A 22,317-nucleotide genomic window follows, 5' to 3' on the forward strand; every position below is an offset into this window, starting at 1 on the left:
AGAGAAAGTCACATGAGTAAGAAGGACCACCCAGGTCGGGACTCAGAGGAAAACCAGTTACACCTGGGCACTGGGCAAACCCTCGCTGGGCAGGCGAGGGAGAAAACCCACAGAGCCTCTGGGGATTTGGGACCAAGAAAGTCGAAGGAAGAGGGCGTGCGGAGCAAAGTCAAGTTCTGCCCAGAGGGCCAGCCAGGTGAGGCCCGAGGAGGAGGTGAGGCCGGAGGAGGGGTGTTTTAGACTGAAAGTCTTGTGTCCCCAGCAAGTTAAAACGCCGATGCCCTAACCCCCAATGTGACTGCACTTAGAGACGGATCTCCCAGGACGTAAAAAAGGGTAAACGGGGGCGTAGGGGTGGCCCTTGATTTGATAGGCCTGGTGCTCCCCTAGGGAGGGGCACCCGAGAGCTCCCCCTCGGTCCCTGCCCTCACCCCCCACGCTCACACCAGGCGCGTGAGGACAGGGCAGGATGGTGGCCGCCTTCGTGCCGGGAAGAGAGCTCTCGCCAGAAACCAGAGCAGCCCGGACCCTCCAGCACCCCCAGCTGACAGGAAACACGCTTCTGACGTTTGAGCCACCAGTCTGTGGTATTCGGTCATCGCAGCCCGGGCTGACCGGGCCAGATTTTGGTCCCGTGAAGCAGGCCCACTGTAACAAACCCCCTAAATGTGGACGCAGCTCTGGGACTGGGCGAGGGGTGGAGGCTGCAGGAGGTCTGAGGTGCGGGCTGGGAGGAGCTTGGACAGCAGGGAGGGGACTGTTGGTCGAAACGTGGACTTAAAGGCCCTTCTGATGCGGCCTCAGACGCTGCTGGAACCTGGAAGAAAAGCAACTCTTGTTACGAAGTGGCAAGGACTTGGGGCTGAGCTGTTGTGCTGGTCTTTTGTGGAAGACAGAGCTTGTGAGCCATGAAATTGGATATTCTGCTGAGGAGATTTCTAAGCAGAATGTGGACGGTGTGGCCTAGGTCCTCCTGACGCTCTTAGGAAAATGTGAGAGGACCGGTGAACTGAAGAAGGAACGGTTGAGCAAAAAGGGACCAGATGGAAAGATCTGGAAAATTCCCAGCCGGTCCACATTTTGAAAAGTGAGCAGGCTTGTTCTGAAGGACCACTGACAAGGAGGCTGGTGTGGGTGTGGACCACGGATGAATCAGCCACTTCAATGGTGGGTAAAAACAGAGGTGGGCCGACCCAGTAGAAACACTAAAGGGAAAGAAAAAACGGGGCCAGAATGCGAGGGAATGCCAGGCTTAGACCCTACAGGACGGGACCGCAGAGCCATCCGGCTGCAAACGCGCTCCACCCCTCAGGAAAGCGGAAGAAAGACCCTGAAGGCAATTCTGAGATCTTCAGGGCTGGGCCCACCTCTCCAGTGGGGGTGGCCTGGATGCCCTCAGAGGCTGGGCCCCCTTACTGAGAGCTGTGGGGGTGACACTGCCACCCCACTGGGCCCAGGGGGAGGGGCTTGGAGCCATTGCTCTCGAGCCTTGAGACACAAAGGAACCTGCCGGTTCTGGGTGTTGGCAGAGCCGGGGGCCCCTCTCTGCCTCCTGGCTCCTCTCGGCTGGAATGGAAATGTTGTCCTACGTCTGTCCCACTGCTGTGTTTTGGAAACACGTAACTTGTCTGGTTTGACAAGCTCGCAGCTGGAGGGGAGTTCTGCCTCGGGGTGAGTCACACTGGGAGCCTCACCCACGTCTGATTGAGGCGGTGTTTACGTGAGACTTCAGACCCAGACTTACAGCTGATGCTGGAATGCGTTAAGATTTTGGGGGCTGTTTGCATGGGGTGAATGGATTTTGCACATGAGATGAACATGAATTTTGGGGGGTCGAGGGTAGAATGAGATGGAATAAACTGTGTTCCCTCAAAATTCATACAGTGAAGCCCTGATCCAACGTGACTGCATTTGGAGAAGGGCCTGGAAGGAAGTAATTCAGGTTAAGTGAGGTCCTAAGGGTGGTCCCTGGTGACACGAAGAGACATCAGAACCCTCTCTGTCTCTGTCTCCCTGTCTCTCTCTCTCTGTCTCTGGGCACACGTGCGCCCAGGAAAGGCATGTGAGCACACAGAGGAAGGTGGCTGTCTACAAGCCAGGGGGGCGGTCTCACCAGAAACAGAATGGGCTGGAACCCTGGTCTTGGACTTCCGGCTTCCAGAACTACCAGACAACACATTTCTGCTGTTAAGCCACCCCGCCCGGGATCTTGTTAGGGCAGCCCGGGCTGACACAGGTGGGCACCGGGTTCAGTGACGGCAAGAAGGCGACGCTGGTGACATGGTGAGCGCTCAGGTGCAGGGCGGCGGTGGGGGTGGGGGGGGTGACTTCAGAGATGGGCTCGGGCCCAGAGCACAGAGTTAGAGCAGGTGCCTCGCAGAGCGGAGACGGAGTCAGTCGCAGCGCCCCTACGGCAGAGACCTTGTGGAGACACCGCGCAGGCTCCCCGAGCCCCAGCTCCCCAAGCTGGACCCGGGGAGCCGAGTGCCTTCCCTAGCTGTCGGGTGATGGAGGACGGCACTGTGCCAGGAGAGCGAGCAGAGAGGGTGATCGGACGCTTCTCTCGTAGCAGTTTGGCTAAGAAGGGAAGAAGAGGAGGAGGCAGATGCGGACTGGCAGGGATTTTTTTCATCTTTGTTTCGTTTTGAGACGGGAAAGAGCTGAGGAAGCGTGAGTGCTGCCTGCGTGGCGGCAGCTGAGATGGAGAAGGTGAAGATGCAGGAGCCTGAGGTCCAAGCACAGTGGCGAGGAGGGGCTGAGCAAGACGGGGGAGGAGGAGGAACAAGCCTGCACACTGTGCTTGTCCAGAGGAAGGAGACCCCGAGCGGGCAGCCGTCCTGGAGGAAGGCAAGGCCGTGGCAGCCCCTGGGCCCACCCGTCTGCCTCCGGGGCAGTAGGCGCGGGCACCCGATCCTACCTGGTGTCAGGTGTGCCCGGGCACCCAGGGAAGACACCGTCCCAGAGCCGGGTTTCTGACAGAGCTCGGAAAGGCAGCCAGCAGGGGGGCCTTGGCGGCCGCAGTCTGCTCGGCACGTTCCGGGATCCAGGCGATTCTCAAAGGAGGTGCCGTTTCTGGCCACGGATGCGAGCAGCCAGCCTCCCCGCGGAGCAGCCATCTCTGAGCTGGTGTCAGTTGAGTCCTTCCGCACCGCCTGGTGACAGGCTGTCCTCACTGTCGGCTTCACTCTGATAAACGCGGCCGCTGAGAAGACACGCCGTTTCCAAAGGGCTGGAGAGGCTCGGAGAGCTGCCGGCAGTGCGCGCCGGAGCCAACGCGCTCCCGCCCTTCCGCGTCGGGCCCTGGGGGAAGGTCGGGGATCCACGAGGGCCCCTGGCGACCTGGGCCCTCCCTGGCTCCTCCTGTGAAGCCTGGCTCCTCCTTCGCCTGTCCCCGGGCACCCGAGGGCTGAGGGCCGACGCGCTGGGGCGGCAGGTGCACAGGACGGGGAGCCCGGCGGGCGAGGTGGGCACCGACCCGCCTGGTGTTCCCCTCTGCCCCCGCGTGTCCCCTCTTCCTCGTGGCTTCCCAACCTCGTCTTCCAGGCAGTTCCATCTCCTCACTGCCCCGATCCCCCATCTTCCTCCAAATGCAATGGTCAGAACTGAACCAGCCATGACTTCCTGACGCTCCTTCCCGCCGCCCCGTTGTTTCCATCCAGGCCTCCTCGGCTGTGTTTCTGCTGCACCCCCTGCCTTCGACCCTCAGGGTCTCAGCTGTGCAGGTTTTGTTCTTCATTTTCTTTGTGTGCTTTCGCTCCCTCCCAACCTGGCTCCTAGACACTTAAAAGCCTAGTGCAGGTCAAATAGAAGAAGGCGTTTGATCCCACACTGGTCACTCATGGGCCTTGTTTGGCAGACCACACCCCCCGGACCCTCACCCTCTAGCTGAAAACCCAGAAGGGCAAAAAGATGGCAGGAGTGCACCATGGACGGGAGGCTGACCCGTCGGGGGAGGTGGAGACACTTTCAGGCCATAATGCTTGCCCCTCAGAATTGCTAACAAGTGGGTGACTGCAGTCTCCATTTCTCTCTTCATCATTCACGAAGACATGGACGCACCACCATGAACTCTGTCCAACTGGGGTGCCCCAAGTCTTTGCTTAAGAAGGAAGAAATCTATCAATGGTTAAAGCTGGAGAGGAAATATACTAAATACATACACTAAGTGCAATGAATGAACAGTTCTTGAGTGTGTGAGTGTGTGTGAGAGAGAGACAGAGCAACTGCCAGACTCACAGACTCGATTTGGGGCCCTACAAACCCCACCCACCGCCTGGCTCCACCCCCTTCAGTGCACAGGCTGGAACCTTCTCCTACAGGGAGAATCAAGGGCCCCGCTGGTTGGAGAACCTTGGCATCTGCAGCGGGGCTCGTCCCTGGGAATGCGTTCTCTCGTCTGAGAATTTTGTGCCAGGAGACACAGGGAGCTTATCCTCCTTGTCCCCTGGGTACCCCAGGGTCACGGCGATGACTCTCCTCCCGCCGCTGGGCCCAGAGGGACACTTGTGGTTTAGAAGCGGTTCTCACATTCTTGCCTTCCTAACCTTTTCTGAGTTTTCAGTCAAGATCTCTTTTTCCTCAGGGGTCCAGAGGGAATGCGCAGCTGAATACTTGTGAATAAATGGACTGGCACCGAGGACCCATCTCCTTCCTTCCTCTCGGCTCCCGTCTGGGCCTCTGGTCAGGCTGGACCACACGCCTCGTCCTCCTTGGGCTCCTGTGACTGGCGCTTAAGTCACACCAACTCGAAGGCACGTTTGCCAGCAGCATCCTCTTACCTGGCCTTTAGGAACACCCTGCGGCCTCTGAGGTTGTCAAAACTACTGGTTAATTCAGGCCACGGGCAATCAAGTAAAAACGATCACTGTGACATTGTGTGGCTCAGACTGTTGGGCGCCTTCACCAGTCCTCTCATATCCTCATCCAAGAAACCACGCAGTCAGAGCTAAGTACCAAATCGCCTCGTGAATCTCAGTCGCTTCACATTTCTTCATCGCAGTGTTAACAAATGAACAGGTTTCCCGCCTTTTGATAGTTAATCATCTCTGGTGGCTTTATGGAAGCCAAAAAAAGAAAACCCTCGGAACCTCTGGAAGCTCAGGGTGCGGGGGTCACGTGGAGATCAGATTACGGAACAAGGATGCCTAGCTCACACCCTTCTGCTTCAAGGATGGCCCTCTTTCTGGTTTGTAACTTCTCCCTCATACAGCAGCTGTGCCGTTGGGAGAGGAACGCCGCGCTGTCCCCTCTCCTCTCTCACCTCCAGCGGGAACTATTTACTGCCCTTCACACGCACGCATGCACAAGTGCGCACGTGTGCACACACACGGCAGTCCTGCAAACGCAGACACTTTCCGTCTGTTAAGCTGGCACCACTGTCCAGGAGGGGCAAGCCACGGAAAAGCCCAGGGCAGCGCCCAGCGTAGGGGTCATTCAGCCGCCCACCGCTCCTGCTCGTTAATTTCTGCAGCTTCAAAAACCGTGGTTACTGACTTGGCTGGAAGTCCCGCCAAGGCAGAGGCACCAGTAAAACCCGAGTCTGGAGGTCCCTGTGCCTTGTCACACGACAGAGCAACCCTGGAGCCTTCCTCCCTCATTTTCAGGCTTTTTGTTACAACAAATATCCTATATTCGTAGAAATTAATTTTCTATAGTTAATATTTATTTAATATTCTTCAGCCTTGTTATGGAACAAGACTTGTTCCAGTGGTTAATTTCGATTACTCCGAGACCCTCCGAGACTTATTCCGTAACAAGACTGTAGAATATTAATACCATGTGTTTAACAAAACCGCACATTTCCAAGGCACTTGCTGGATCACGCACAGAGCTCAGCATGGGGTTTTCCCAATGAGACAGCTTACGTATTGTGGGAGACACTATGGAAAAAAGAAGTGGGAACACAATAAACTCTTGAAAATTATATCCAAGGACGTCTCTCTGTTATCATAAAAAATAAGCCCAGTTGCCCAGAAGAGCAGCAAAAGCCTGTCCTAACTGCTCCGAGAAGCGCAGTGTCTCGTTTTACTGCTGCACCAGGTGGGGCATCGTGTGACTCCGGTGACACTCTGGACGGCGTCTTCGTGACATTCTGTTCAATCATTTTCTTCGACGGCGGTCGGAGCGGAAAGTCACAAATGGAACTGGTCCTAACGTACAGCCATGATTAATTCCTTCAAGTTTTTAGTACAGATGCTCTGACCGCCCAGCAGAGATGATGATCCGGGAAGTCTCTGTGCCCTGACTGCCGTTCAGAAGGCCGGGCAGCCGGGTCCGTGCTCCGCAGCGGTGAGTCTCTGCAGGTGAGCGCCCCTGGGCTCCCCACAGCAGCTGACCCTGCTAGACTGGAGCTGAGGAACAGATCTTTCATGAGAACTGGAGTCGTTTTTCCCCTCACTACGTGACAGTGATGACCATTCATAACAAAAGCAATTACGTGTTCTCTGTTTCAGACCTGGCCATGTCACTCTGCAAGTGTGTCCTCTCACTGCCGTTTCTCCCTTTCATTGCCAATGACACCACTTCCCTGGCTAATTTCGATTACTCCGAGACCCTCCTCAAGCCGGTGGTCTTTAAGAATTACCAGTGTGACACCGTCACCGCCGCCCAGAGGCTGCGGCATCCCCTGGTCCACGTCGTCTCTTCACAGGTCAGCATCCGCTTGTCTGAGCGGCCCCCTCCCTGTCCCCCGCTTCTCAGACCTCCTCCGAAACCCATGCCACTGGCTCGCCGTGTCTTCCTGAGCTGTGCCTTCCACCTCCTGTCTGTACTGACGCCAGGCCTCAGATTCTGGACACGCTCCACCTACAGGCCCCCCCCCCCCCAGCTTCACTTCCCTCCATGACCAGCTGAGATGCCACAGCCCCTCACAATAATCAGTCCTCTGAAAGGGCCCTAACTCCTGATTTTACTCACCTGCCCAATTCCAGCCCCGGATGCCATCAAACACTGGACTGGGGACTGGGGACAAGCACCACCCGGCTGGCTGCCTTCCCTGCACCCCCCTCAGCACAAACCCCAGCAAGCCTGCTCACTGCCCAGGGGCACAGGGGAGCCGCCTTTCCAGCGGCTGAGACGCTGGCTCCTACCTTTCCCCTCTTCAGGCTCCCTCTCCCCTGTCGTCACTCTCAGCAAGTGCCCTGTCTCATCAGCCGTGGGGCAAAGTAAAGGAATGCATCAAAAGAAACTCAACAGTCCTTCCTCCACTCTGCCTACGACAGAGTATCTCCTCCTTTCTCCGCCCAGAGGAAGCATCCCTTCCCGGTGTCGGAACGGTCCAGAGAGGCAGGGGGAGTGCAAAGGCCCTGAGGTCAGACAGGGCCTGGCAGGATGGAGCCCCAGAGCAGGCGACCGTGGCTGGAGAGCAGGTGGGGGCATGTGTGGCGTGGGGCTCGGGGCCTCCACGAGAAGCTGCAGGCCACCGGTCTGTTCCCGAGGCCATGGGGAGAGGAGACCCACGTGGTCTTACTACATGTCTGTGAGGTCGCCTGGCCACCCTGGGGAGGGAGCCGGGGAGCGGAGAGAGGGGCAGTAGAGGCCAGGTGAGAGGCTACCGGGGAAGCGTGCCAGGTCAGAGGGCTGGTCTGACAGGCCACAGGTCAGAGAACACGCCATAGGTCAGAGGGCAGGCCTCAGGTCACAGCACACAGGCTATTGCTCGTTACAGACACTCAACCTGCAGTCACAGTCCTGCGAGCCCGGCCTCGTTAGGACCCTCCTCCTGCGGCAGGTACGCCCCAGAAGCCTCTCTTGGCAACACTCCGGGACACACATAAATATTTCAAGCACTTGCAGAAAAGGGACTTCAAAATATTAATCACTGCGCTTCCGGATCCCTGCAGTGCTTGGGCCAGTCCAGTTCTCTAGTTCTCTCCTCTTGCCAGAGCAGCACTACACACACACACACAATTATTTTAACAACAGTCTGCATTTCATTGAGAAAAGAACCGTTGTTTGGGCCACATTTTCCCTACATCCGGTTTCATGCTGTTGAATTTCTCTCTCAAACCTGAAGAGAAAAAGACCCATGAAAACAAACCACAGCAACACACAAAACCAAAGTGCTGTGCGTGGGAGTTTTGAACCAGTTTTGTGTTAACACAACAACAACAAACACCAAACCCCAAATTGCTGGGAAGCTACACTTTCAAAAACGAACCCCCAACCCCCAGCACCCCCAAACCTCCCCTGACTGGGGCAGAGTGCCCGCTGGGAGCAGGGGCCACGCCGCCCCCGCACGGCCCGCCTGTCACAGCGTCCCCAGAACCCTGACCACGTGCTGGCCTCTCACAGCCTTGTGCAGCCACGGACGGCACGTCACGAGCGCTGGGAGAACTCACACTTCAAAAGTCAAATGCCAGTTTTCAACAATCGAATCAAGGAAGAGTCACAGACAGCCGGGCCCTAACGAGTCAAGGAGCAAAACCCGGAGGGGCCGAGGAGTCTGCGTGAGCACCTTCTCTTCTAAGTCCTGCTGCAGGAGGTTCAACCACAACAAAGGGGCTTCTGAGAAATGTGGGCGGCGTGGGCGGCGCAATTCCGGGCAGTCCTGGGATGGTTTCCACACTGAGGACCAGGAATCCTGCCTCCTCGCATCAGGACAGCTTCAGGAACAGCAGCAACCAGCTGCAGAAATGCCCGTGACCGAGCCCCCGCTCTTCAGAGCCTGACCTGAGGGGCTGCAGACAGAGACGGAGACCCGCCTGCAATGCTGACGTCGGCACTGCTACGGGGAGGTGTGCCAGGGTTCCCGCCAGCCAGAGCCAGAACCAGAACCACTGGCACCGGATGGTTCCTGGAGGCGGGCCCAGGATGCTCAGCAGACAGTGCAGAAAGATCAAGTTCAACAGCTGAAGAATTAAGAAACTCATTTCCCTTAGACACGACGGGGCAAAGTGACTGACAGCTGCCTTGGAGGTTCTGGAATTCTGCCGAGGGTCACCGACCAAACAAGCTTGACCAGGCCTACCTGTGTTTGGCCATTTTTCAAGCTTTGCATGAATTATATAAAGTTCACAGCCCCTCACTTGGCAAAATGGGCTGCGTCAACTCACGAGGGCAGGAAAGGAGGGCAGTTTTTTGGATGTGAAACCTGCTTGCACTCCTGCCACGAGGAGCGCAGCATCAAGTCACGTCCTGTCAGGTCTGAGCGGGACGCTGTGTCGGGGCGGGGCGGGACTCGGCACCGGGGGCCACGCGCTCCCCACCGCTCCCCGGGAAGACAGTCGCTGGGGGCAGGGGACCACCCCTTCTGTGTGCCCAGCAGCTGCCCTCCGCCTCTGAGAGAAACACAGACAGAGCAGGTCTGTGACTTGGTTAAACATTTTAAGTGCGAGAGACCCAAGGGAAACGCCACCCTCTGCCTCGGTAGGCAGGATTTAGCCACTATATATAAAACAGGTTTTAAAAAAGTCTTCTGTAGAGCACAGGGAACTACATTCAATATCTTATAATAATCTTGAATGAAAAAGAATATGAAAATGAATGTACGTGTGCAAATGCAAGACTGGGACGTTGTGCTGTGCGCCAGACACTGACCCGCTGTAACTGACGGCGCTTCAATTTAAAAAAAATGCCCAAGTCTGGTCAAGCCCCACACATGGATTTCCAGAGCCTGGGAGCCATGGACCACAGGCATGGTCCACAAAACTTCACAGTGACACCTGGATGTAAATTCGAACGTCACCGTGAGGAACCACCTTCTGCACTTAGAATAGCAAATGCTTCGGTTAACCTCCCCACTAGTAAGCGGTATTACTGTTCACTACTAATACGCAATCCTTAGCAGACAAAGAACAACATTTCTTTGTACACTTTCCCTTTTCAGTACAAAACTTACAAAATCCCTTTAGGATACGTACCAGTAAACCAGGAGAAACAGATCCACAGTGAGTGGCCTAATGCTTTCTCACTGTATTCTAATTTTACCGCTAAATTTGAGGTTCTAGTAGTCAGTGTAACAAAAAAAGAGTAAGTTTCTACTTGGATTCCTAAGAGATCGTTGCAATCTGCAGCCCCCTGGATTTATATAGCATCTTTATTTTACCAAGCTTAAATATATTATAATGAAAAATAAAATAATAACAAGAAATTACATAAAAAGAACCCACTATACTCAAGATCTGAGTTAGGCATCTTCTTATACCGTGAATTTAACGAACACAGGTGCCAGACAGCTAAGTGGCCGTCCACACTGGCTTCACGGTATCCCTAAGTCCCTAATGAACAACACAGCACCTGCCTTTCGCAGACGGGAGAACTGCAGACGTTTGGGTCACCCAGGGTCTTCAGCAAGTCACCTACAGGGGACTGATGAGAACGTGGCTTTCCTGCCCCCAACACAGGCCTCCCTAGGGACTGGCTATAACCAAGCACACCTCCTGGCCTCTGACTTCTTGGCACCCTGGGGAACACGGAAGGGAGGAAGGAAGCAGACACACTCGGTCCTGTCAGCAGACTGCAGGCTCGCTAAGGGCCGTATAAATCCGAGGAAGCATACTTCCTCATCCGGCACTGGTGGTGTCATGGGAGCCTCTGAAACGACTGTCCCCCTGCCTGGCGCTCACTCTCCCGTGACCCCTCCCCTTACATGTGAGTTAGACCTAGAGGCTTGTTTCTCACAATGGACTCTGGTGACAGTGAGGGGACATGAGGGCACAAACACTGAGAACTCCACCCTGCTGACACTGTCTGGGCTCTTCTTCGCCGCTCTGAAGACATCAAACTGCCACGTGTGGTGCAGTCCCCCGGCGAGCCCCGGGGTACAAAGGCCTGGGGACGGGCTCCAGCCAACAGCCAGGGAGAAACCCCACAGCCTCGAGGAACGGAGCCTGTCGGTGACCGCACGGGGAAGCAGGGCAGCAGGCTCGTCCCCAGCCGGCCTCGAGGTGAGACCGCAGCGCAGGTGGCACCGGGGTTCCGGCCTGTGAAAGACCTGGCCTCCAGAGGTCCAGTTAACTGAGCCCAGATTCCTGACCCACAGAAGCCGTGAGACGGCTAGTGCTGCTTGCTGTAAGCCGCTATGTTTTGGGGTGGTTTGCTGTGCAGCAACAGATAACCAAAGCAGGTAAGCGGGTATACATGAGCTCAGCATGCTCACGCCACGGCTGTGGGCCCGGCTGGGGCTTTGTTTACACCAGATTTTGGACAAGATTTTATCTGGAGCGGAACAACGTTCCCCTGGCTCGAAGAACAGCCACCCAATTAACTCCTCTAAACTCCGAGATGAGGTACTTCACAAACACACACTGGTTCTTTCAGAAAACAATCTCTCAGGAGGAGCATTTTCCAGACACAGTTTCTCCTTCCTCTTTGAAAGTCACAAAATATATGAATGTTTTTAAATGATCTAAGACATCACAGTTTCCATTTTTTCCCTCCTTTATAAAGAATTCAGGACACTTTTCATATTTGCTAAATAGGACTCAATATGAAGGAACATAGCTGCTCTCATTAGATAATTTTCAAGGAAATTCACCTCCATTAGTACAGTTTAGTTAGTATAGTTAACCTAGTTTCCAAATTAAAAATAAAAAATTACTATCTCCTCCCACTGTTTGGCTTAGCTTCAAGAGAGCCCTTCAGAAGCTGTACACCAAGAAATGTTACGAAGTTCGTCACACAAAACAAACAAAGTAACACTCAGGAACACTCCCGGGGGCAGGAATGCTCTCTTGCGAGGAATGAGATGACGTAAATAAGCACGTTTTACCAACAACAGGTACCAGACAAACAAAACACGACATTGTTTATTATTTTCCAATTCCAGACACAACACTTCTGGACGTACAGGTACCAACGGCTGCAAAAATGGAAACCAGTGCTTGGGTTCATCCTTTCTCAAATCTAATTGATACCTTTTTACCCCTTTTATAAAAGGGTACTTTTGAGACCATTAAGAAAACATAGGGCTGACACCGTTAAAATGAGCTAATTTTGGTAAAAAAGAATAGGAAAATGAATACACGTATATTCACGTATGAATGAAAAATTGTGCTGTAAACCAGAAATTGACACAACGTTGTAAACTGACTATAACTTAATAAAAAACAAATAAAAGTGAGGTAATCTGAGGATGTTCAGGGACACTAGCTAAGTTACAGGTTTCTTAATATTAGAAGAGTTTAGTAGGAAAAATGTATGCTAATTAGCATGGACCCACACTTTCAGAATAAACACGGAATGTTACCAAGATGTTTCACAAACGGGGTCTCCTCCTTCCATGACGTAATTTTATGTTTTTGTGGATTTGCTAAAATTTCAAATTTGAGTGACTTTCAAATAATGTCACTTTGAATCTTGATCCAAAGCTATGAAGTTCAGAGAGAAAAGAGTGCCACAAAGATATGTCTTCAGCATCAAAAGATGCACAGAGGGTCCTGGGCTAGGTCCCGAGGGGTGGGGGTGGACAGGAGATAGATCTCCCTTCTCTTTGAGCAGCTGACAATGTGAAAATGCACAAATAAAACCAGTTAATGTCAAACAACTGGGGAATACTGCAACACCGCAACCATCCTGAATAAACGAGAGGCAGAAATACCCAATACGTGTTACAGAAATTACACTTAAAAATCTCTCTTTCAGCCCCTGCTGTCCTCAAGGTGTTGCCTTACTGTTTGTACCCAGAGTCCTCACCTTCCTGCCCTTGTCCACGGACGCTATCACCGCCCATTCAGCACAGACAGCCCTAAACACCACTGCTTCTCAAGCCACCGCTGAGGTGGGCGACGTCACGCGGGCTTCAGCCAGCGTCATGCCGGGGCGCCTGGACCGGGCCCTACACCTGGCCCCGGGCACGTCCACAGAGCCACTCTGTGCTCGAACGGAGACAACCTAGAAGTACGGGGCTCGGCGAGGCCACCTTCACCAGCGCAGGACAGAAGCCAAGGCATCAGAGCTCCTCTCTTAGTCGCTGGGCACAGAGCTCTGGGGTGTAAACGCCTCGACAGCAGGTCCACGAAGCATCCAGAGCAAGCCAGCCGTGATGTGACCAGCCCAACAGCACACCCTGCATGTCCGCCCTGGAGCTCAGAGGAAGGGCCTCAGACAGGAAAACAGACTAGGACTTCAACATCATATGATGGTATTTCAAGCAACAAGAAAGATAAAAGATGACCTGGAGAGAAAGTGAGATTGAAAACAGACTGAAGGGCTGAGCCTGGGCGCTCCAACCTCGGGGCCGCGTCCTCCCTTAGGAGCCTTTCCTCTCCTTTTTATACATAATAAGGTGCTTTATTGGGTTTTCTCTGATCTGTTGAGCCTCCCTTTTCTTACTCTTCAGAAGATTTTCCCTTTAGCACCTTTATAACACATCACTTTCCCTCAAGACTCAGTCTCATGCCTTCTTCACTTCTCAAATCATTTGTATAACTCTCACCGCAGGTGACTTCATCTCCACCCATAGCTTTACTTTCCGCCTTTAAGACAATTAAGATTTTCTCCTTTCCAGGCATTGCTCGGGAGAGTCACAACCACCTTTCCAGCTTCTTACTTGGAATCTCCTGTTAAATGTCGCAGAGTTGCCTGGAACTCAGCAATTCCAAAACCAAACCCATGAACAACTCAAGACCCCTCAGGCCCCTCCTGATGGGCGTCCCCTCCTCTCTGTAAGGCTGGATTTCTCTCTACAGCCTAGGCACCGTGCACACTCCTGCCAGAAGGACTGGCAGATCCCAGCTGCTGATTCACTTCCTCAGAGCCCCGGATTTACCAAGCTGCGCCAGGCCCCTGTTCCAGGCGCTTGGCTCTCCTGCTCGGTCGCACTTCTTTGATTTACTGTACATCCGCGAGGTAAGGTGAGGTATCTCGTTGGCGCAAATCAGTGCCTAAAAATGTTTTCGAACAAAGGAATAAACGGAGATATCGCTGTGGCCTAGAATACGCTTGACATCTTCCTGGGGAGTGAGCCCTGCATCTGTGTCTTGGAGAGGAAGCCTGGGAAGAAACAGGGACCAGGATCACTGAGCGTCTGCGGGTTGCCAGGCGCTGTGCTAAGTGCTTTACGTGTGCCTTCAGTCTTTGCAGAATCACGGCTTCATGCACGCTGACCTCTTTTTAAAGACGGGAATCCTGGCTCAGAAGAGTCGACTAACTGCTCATGCTCAAGTCAATGATACTGGTAAGAACTTGAGCCCCATTTGACAGCAAAGTCCACTGCCTTTGGGCAGCAGAGAGGCAGGGGCTGGGAGGGTGGAAATTATCCTGATGCAACGTGGCATATCTGGAGTCTTTGGTGTAGATTTGTAGCCCGATACACTAAAATTTTATTGCACATGAAACATTTATTCTAATAAATGAGAGGTGCCCAGTAACTGGACAGTTGGTTTATATAAAAATATTTTATGACAGTCTTTTTAATGAAAAGTTGAGTTAGTTCATATAAATAAGATCTCCTAGATGCCTTGGGGACATATAGGTAAGGACGTGACAGGCACGGATCCAAGGAAATAATTCCAGTCTCCTCACAATTAGATAGAATCACATGTTGCAAAACCCATTCGGAAAAACCTAAAGCCCTTACGAGGCTATAAAAAGGCTTCAAAACCAAACCCTGCAGGACAGCAGCTTACTCAACTTGTTTAACCATAGTTCTCAAATTTATCTGAGGATGGAACTTTTCTCAAAGAGTACCAAGGATAATTGCGCTGACGCGAAAGAGAGCCTGGGAAGTCCTGCTTTATTCCACTCCTTCCAGAACTACAGACCTAGATTCCTCCCTTGAAGAGGGACACTCTAAAAGTATCCACATCTTAGTTTATCTAGTTAGGAAGTTCTTCCTAATGTCTGCCTCACTCCAAGTTCTCCCGCAGAATCCTAGGCTCTTTCCCTTCTCATCTTTCCTCCAAAGGAACAGACTACTGGCTTGGACCATCATGCGTGCAGTCACTGCTCAGTACTTGAAAACTATGAAGGATTACTCTTTTGGCTTAAGTTAAAAGTATCCATTTCTGGGCGGTGGGCACAGCTCAGTGGTAGAGGGTGTGCTTAGCATGCACAAGGTCCTGGGTTCAACCCCCAGTGCCTCCATTAAAAAACAAACAAACAAACCAAATTACCTCTCTCAAGAGAAAAAAAGTATCCATTTCTATAAATTGTTTATAAAGCATGCATTTTCAATATTTTTAGTCATTTTTAGCTAAATTTACTCCTTTTTTTTTTTTTTAACATTTTCCCTCTGTTGAGAAAATAAACTAAACACAGTTCTACTCCAAAGGCCAGGAGGCTGCGGAGGGAGAAAGGGTTAGTTCAAGGTTCCTGTTTATAGCCAGTGCTTTACAAGGTGAAGGCTCAGATTTAGCAAAATATTCTTTACCAAAACGGCCATGAGTGGCACTGGGATGCCAGGCACTGTCTGACGAGGAGCACTGGCGAGAGGAGGACGGTGGTTAAGCCTGCCAGGCACAGAGCCCCAGGGCCAAGGAGCCCGAGTGAGCAGATGTGAGAATCTCTCCTAAACGGTTCTGAAGGACAAATATAAAACCGTGTCTGGAAGGCTTCTAGGCGCAGGGAGCTCCTTACTGAACGAGGTAACCCCTCCCGCCACTGGGGTGCCCCCGTCGTTCCAAGATTGTCTGATAAGATGACCTGAAACCTGCCTTTTCACGTTCTCCCCACTCAGGTGTTGGTCGTGTCTCCCAGAGCAACGAGAACTGACCCATTTCCCATCCTATGAAAGCCCTTCAAGTACCTGCCGGCATTTCCCCTCGTTCAGGTGTTGAGGTTACACTTGTGGTCGTTTCCAAGCGTCGTGAAAGGACCTGAAATGCTCTGACCAAGGACACCGCGCTCACGTGCCGGAAGCTTAGAGGCACGTACAGGGCCGGGTGTCGGACACGCAGAGTCCCAAGGCTAAAGCCACCTTTCAGTAGGTCAAGTTCACTGTTGTGCCCCCATCCAAAAGAGAAACATGACCAGGTGTTCCAAGGATTTGGATGGACAAAATGAAAATGTCTATATAAAGCACATTCAAAGAAAAAAAAAACTAGTAAACAGAAAATCGAAGACAGAGAACTTAAAAAGATTTACACTTGGAGGAGTGAACCTCCAACGGAAATGTGAGTTGAAACTGGAATCGCCAATAAATTACATGGTCATCGCGTAACTTTTAAGAGAAGTTCTAACAATTCTGCAGTTGGAGTTGCATTTCCACATACAGCCCAGCTTCCCGGGGGGGCTGTAACTCCACCAGCTCGCGTGCCTCGCGGCACGAAACATCCTCTCAGACTCACCAAGAAGCTATTCAGACCTGAATTATGATGCAGGTGCCATTATCTCTCACAGAAGCCGCACGAAACTCTAATTAGAATCGTCTCAAAAGAACTAGAAAGGCAGTGGAATTCTGTATTTTATTTGCCAGGGAAGAAAGTTCCGCCGATGCACATTGAGAAAGTTGCTAATCTCTTACAAGCTGAACATCTGTTTCACTTACACAAAGACATCTCACCTTCCTGCCCTGAACAGCCACTATGAGCTCCACAACACGAGGATGTTAAAGGCAAAAAAATAAAGACCCACTTTTTTTTTTTTTTTAAGGCTGCCACTAAAGCCCAGGGTGAGATTTTATAGAAAATTCTGGTGAAATTTTATGAGACGCATATCTGAAATGCTAAAAACAGGAACGCACATAATGAAAGCGATAATTTGACTCTTCTCTAGAATATTGTGATGGCTGGGAGGAAGGGAATTTACACCTGGTTTTAATTTAGGGAGAACCTGGCAGTTGCTTTTTGTTCTCAGGATAAAGTTTATGGCGTGATTGAGAAAATGGCCGGAAAAATAATGGCACAAAAAGGTAAAATAAATCTCTACAAAAAGACAACTTCTCACCATCTCACCAACAAAATCCTGTGAAATAGGCCCTAAAAGTAGTGATGATTTTTTTTTCTCTGCCAAAAAGGTTTCCATGCCTTTCCGCTCTCCTAGGTGGCAGTGTGGGATAAAAAGAAACCACCCCAGGAGCCATCAACTACTCCAGGATTCAAAGATCATGAAGAATGAAGATTCAAGGGAAAATACTTAATAAGGCACCAGAATAAAGCGATTTTTTTTTAATAAACAGAAAAGAGTAGTACTTACTGGTTCCACATTATATGAAAAAAGAGCATACTCTTTATCTGGAGATATTTCATATCTGATGGCTCTTAATGATTCCTAAAAGAAAAAAAAGAACAAAGGATTTTTTAAGTATTACATAATATAACTCAACATCTTGAAGCAAAATGTTCAAAATTTGCTAATGAAGTTAGTATGTAGCAAACTTGCTACAGTCTCTTAAACATAGTAATGTTCTTTTCTTGTTAACTGAATAATGTTCAGCTAATTAATGCTACTTTACATTTATTTGTATTTTTCTCCAATTTCAACAAGTCAAAACATACAGTATTTACTGAAACAAATCAATACATAAACATAAAAACAAGTAACCTTTTCCCACAAGACTCCCAAACTCTCTGTATCTTTAAATATACTTTCCATTGCTCATCCCTATACTTAGAAGCTTTTATTAAGCAGATCTGTTCCTAAAATAGAATCACATTCTGCACATATGTTTGCAACTTGCTTTTTCACCATCGGTGGTGGCTACTGACTCCCAGGTCAGTCAGTGTACAGAGGGCTAACTAGCATTTTTTTCTCTCAAATTTCTTCATAGTACACAGGTAATTTTACACAAACGAAACCATCAAAAATGCTGTGTTTCATATACGCATGCCTGGGACATTGTGCTGTACGCCAGAAAGGGACACACTGTAACTGACCGCACTTCAATTAAAAAAAATTGCTAAGTTTCCCTTCCGCTTACCCCGTCTTCTCTGATGCACTCACACTGCTGTGCAGACCCTCCGACCCACTCAAAAGAGCCCTATGTTGTCACCTTGGTGGGCATCACTCTCTAAATGTTGGTACAACAACGTGCAAACATACAGCTGTATAACCACAGCTAAAAATGACGTCACCTTACACAACTCTCCCTTGGTTTTTTCATGCAACGATAATTTAAGGAAATGACTCTACAGCAATTGGCTTAGCCTGAACTGGTGATCTTTGCAGCTTCCATACTCTTCTATGCTGTGGATATATCTTAATTTGCTCAGTCAGCCCCCACTCACTGAGTCCTCACAGGAGAGTACTGTCATTCACGGTACTTATGTTCCAGGAAGTCTCCATAAACACTGTTCTTAGGGGAACCTCAGGGTTAGGTTCCTGTGAGTCTCTGGTCACAGCATTACTGTCAACCAGTCAGCACATAACCTTGTCGCAGGTGTGTTTCTTTTTGAAGACATCGTATGGGATCTATATTGTTGACAAATAAACTTTAGCACAAGGCGAATCTGCAGACTCGGAAGCTGTGAAAGACGCAGGTAGACTGTGATGTGTCTCCAGTCTCCGGCTTTTACGCATAATGTGCTAAGGACCCACCTCCATGCATCTTTACTGGTGGGTGTGCGGTGGTTTTAAGCATTTTACAGAATAGATTTCTAAGGGTAGGATCAACGCTTTACAAGTTTTTAAAGCATTTAAAAAGATAGCTTCCAATTTCTTTTCAAAAATGTTTTTGGAATTGACACCCCACTACCAACACAGGAGAGCATCCTTTCTTCCCCTCCTTGGCAGCGGTAAGTTACCCTGTTTTCTTCCGTTTTGACCCCCTGATGGGAGAAAGTAGTGCCTCACTGATCACACTTCCCTGCCCATGGGTACATCTGAACCCAGTTGGGTGGGTTTGAGGCACCACTCGCTGGGTGGGTTTCATCTTTGGAGAACTGTCTAGCCTTATCTTCTTGAATATACATTCTCTGCCTTGATTTTTCTCCGGTTCTTTCTTAAGCTCACTTCCATCACGTTTTCACCCCAACTCAACCAAAACTCTTCTCCAGGTTACCAGAGACTCACCTCCTAAGTGTCGTGATAATTTCTCAGCTCTCAACTCAGCACAGCTGGTCGCTGCCTTCCCCCACAAGACCCTGTTCACTTCGCATTACAGTCTTGCCTACGGTTACATTGTATTTTTTTTCAGATCTTCAACAAGATTTTATAGTTTGCTTTATTCTAACTCTTATGTCGTCCTTAGATTTATTCTAGGTCCTTTTATTGTCTTTATTCTTGTTGTAAATGGAAGATTTTCTCCATTTCCACCTCTACACACTAATGTTAATGAAGAGAGAAGCTATTGATTTATTTATGTATTTCTATATTCAGCCATATTAATAAATATTCTTATTTACTATAGTAGTTTTAGAACTAATTCCTTTTAGGCTTTCTAAGGTAGAATTACGTTATCAGGAAAAGAGAGTTTTTCCCTGGTTCCTTTCCCAGTCATCCAGTTGGCTTGCACACTGCACTTCCCACTACCTCCAGGAGCACATTAAATATTCACGGCGATGTCGACCGTTCCTGTCTACAATGCAGATGCCTTTATTGTTTGCCACTTAGAATGGTTTTCACTGCTAGTTGGTTCATGGTAAACAGCCTATCATATTTAAGTAGTTTTTATTCTTATGTGGAATTTTTATTAGAAGTGGTTGAGAAACTTCATCAGATGCCCTTACAGCATCCTGAGATATAATCGTAAGTATTTTCCCGTTATTTTTCAGGTTGGGGCCTGGGCTCTTTCCCACCTGGTGGGCGGGACGCGTTGGGGGCACCTGCAGAGGGAGCCGCTGTGCGGAGCCATCGCGCATGCGCCTCTGGGGAGCCCAGCCGGGAGGGGGGCTTCCTGCTTCTCCAGGGCTGAGAACCCGCAGGCGTGAAGCGCTTGATGGAAATTAAGTGCAATAGGAGGGAGTGAAAATTTACCACGTGGGAAGTCAAACTTACTGGAGGAAGTGGAAAAAAAAAAAAAAAAAGTCGTCTCACGTTCTAATCTCAGCCACATTCTGGAGTTCCCCTGCTGTTTCTCCCCGGATCCTGCAGTGGCTCTGATAGTACCTGTAAGTACGTCCCACTCTGCGAGGGGTCAGAATTCATTAACTGCTGGAGAGCGAGATGAAAATTCAGATTCTACAGACTAGCAATTACATAAAATCAAAGGGAAATAGAGAAACAAAAAGGCTTTTTATTCAAACGTTAATTTTGTAATTTAAGTAAGTAATTAACACAAGGAGATTAATCAGCAAGTAAAGACATAAAAAGTGAGAAATCCTGACGTAAACATAACAACAAAAAAAAATGTTTTTACATTGTTTTTCCTTCTAAGTATTTCCAGGAACCATCGATAGCTCTTACATATTCATCAGTGGCGGAAGTCTAATGTCTTTGAAATGTGAGGCTGAATTTTTAGAAATCTGATTAAAATTATTGAATAAATGGCACCGAGACAGCAATTATGTAAATCACCACACTGGAAAATGATGTACAGAATTTCCCCACCCGACAAGGCGAGCTGTTGTCAGACCTCCTGCTGGCCTCCCAGCCTTCTCAGTGCACGTGGACGATGCTGACAGCTGTTAACTGAAGTGTGTGATGGTGTGTTAGTCTGTGCTTCCTTAACACAGCATCATAAATATTCTTCATGTTACTCTACAGCCTTCATAACTATTATTTTAACTGCTACATCATATTTTATTTTTATTACTTATCTCATTTCTGTACTTTCAGGTATTTTCACTACTTTTTGAAGTTTTCAGATTATTTCCTTATGCAAAATTCCCTGGAATGAGTCAAAATGCATAAGTATTTTTATTCATCTTGAATGTACTGCCAAGTTGGTTTCCCAAGCACCTGGAACAATTTAAATAATACAGTGAATGACCGTATCCTTTGCACCACCCCTGGTGACTGCTGGTATTATCAGTAAAGAGGGTGTAAAAAGGATGCGTGTTACAGGTAACACGATGGGTGTGCTGGAGGGCCCCTGTGGGTCAAAAGCACACAAAGTGGAGGTCAAGCCGCAGTTGCTTATGGGACGTCTTGGTTTCCTCCTCTAAGAACAGAAGGGTTTGAATGACGTAATCTGCAAAGACTACTCCAGCTTTAAATATCTAAGTCTCAAGCAAAGACTAACACTTCACCCTTCTGAGAACTTTTGCTCTATGATGTTTTAGAGGAATTGGAGAGACGATGCTAAGTTTCTATAAGAATTACAGATCCTGGGAAATCTATGTCATTAAGCTCAACAAAATGTATTAAGTCCATTTTAAGTGCACTTCTACTGAAGAGAGTGACAGAGAGAGACAGAAGGAAGAAGTCAGTGTGTACTCAGTAGAAAAAAGATCCATGAGATTCTTCAGGAACCAGACACCTATTGTCTTAATATCCAAAGATCCAGTTTGGGCCATCAGATATATTTCATGTCTCATTTTTCAGGGAGAAAATGAGATACATAATATAACAAAGGCCTTTTTATATTTTTTTAACTTGTTGACAAAAAGAGTCTTAGAGGGGCATAAAGATACACTAAATTTGATATTTAAAGTATTGTTTTTCATTTTATTTATTTTTTAAATAGAAGTACTGGTGATTGAACCCAGGACCTCATGTATGCTAAGCATGTGTTCTACCACTGAGCTATACCCTGCCCCCAAACTATTTTTAAAATAAAGGTAAAAGTTATGTTTACACTGTACTGTAGTATTTTAAGTGTGCAATATCACCATGTCTAAAAAACAATGTGCATATCTTAATTAAATAATACTTTATTGCTAAAAACGCTAACCATCGTCTGAGCCTTCAGTGAGGTGGCGTCTTTGTGCTGGCGAGAGCCTCGCCTCAGTGTTGATGGCTGCTGACTGATCAGGGTGGCGGTTGCTGAAGGCTGGGTGGCTGTGGCAATTTCTTAAAGTAAGACACCATGAAGTTTGCCGCATTAATAGACTCTTCCTTTTGGGAACAACTTCTCTGTAGCAGGCAGTGCTGTGTGACAGCCTTTCAGCCACAGTAGAACTTTTCAGAATTGGACTCAATCCTCTCGGACCTTGCCGCTGCCCTATCAGCTAAGGTTGTGTCACACCCTAAACGCTTCATTGTCATCAGGACACCGTCACAGCGCCTTCACCAGGAGAGGATTCCGTCTCAGGAAACCACCTGCTCTGCTCACCCTTTTCCGTGCACGTTTACCGTGAGGCTGCAGCAGTTCAGCCCCAGCTTCAGGCCCCACGTCTAATCCCAGTTCTGCCGCTGTTTCCACCACGTCCGCAGTTCCTCCCTGCACTGAGGTCTTGAACCCCCCGAAGTCCGCGAGGGTTAGAGTCCACTTCTCCCGACTCCTGTTAGTGTCGATGCTTTGCCCTCGTCTCATGAGTCTTGAGTGTTCTTAATTGCATCTGGAATGGTGAATCCCTTCCAGAAGGCTTTCAGTTCCTTCTCCCAGACCCATCCGAGGAA

At 49.5% G+C, this 22,317-nt stretch overlaps 1 protein-coding gene across 4 annotated transcripts in view; it reads right to left on the reverse strand.

Annotated features, from left to right (window-relative positions):
- DPP6 (dipeptidyl peptidase like 6) overlaps positions 1–22,317 on the reverse strand; it is an 846,122-nt gene that overhangs the window by 207,003 nt on the left and 616,802 nt on the right. For all 4 annotated transcript variants that reach the window (XM_074366690.1, XM_074366691.1, XM_074366689.1 and 1 more), the window contains exon 5: positions 17,074–17,148. In XM_074366690.1, the coding sequence (XP_074222791.1) occupies positions 17,074–17,148 (75 nt within the window). The remainder of the gene's footprint in view (positions 1–17,073; positions 17,149–22,317) is intronic.

Source organism: Camelus bactrianus, chromosome 7 (genome assembly GCF_048773025.1).
Source record: "Camelus bactrianus isolate YW-2024 breed Bactrian camel chromosome 7, ASM4877302v1, whole genome shotgun sequence".
Lineage (NCBI taxonomy): Eukaryota > Metazoa > Chordata > Mammalia > Artiodactyla > Camelidae > Camelus > Camelus bactrianus.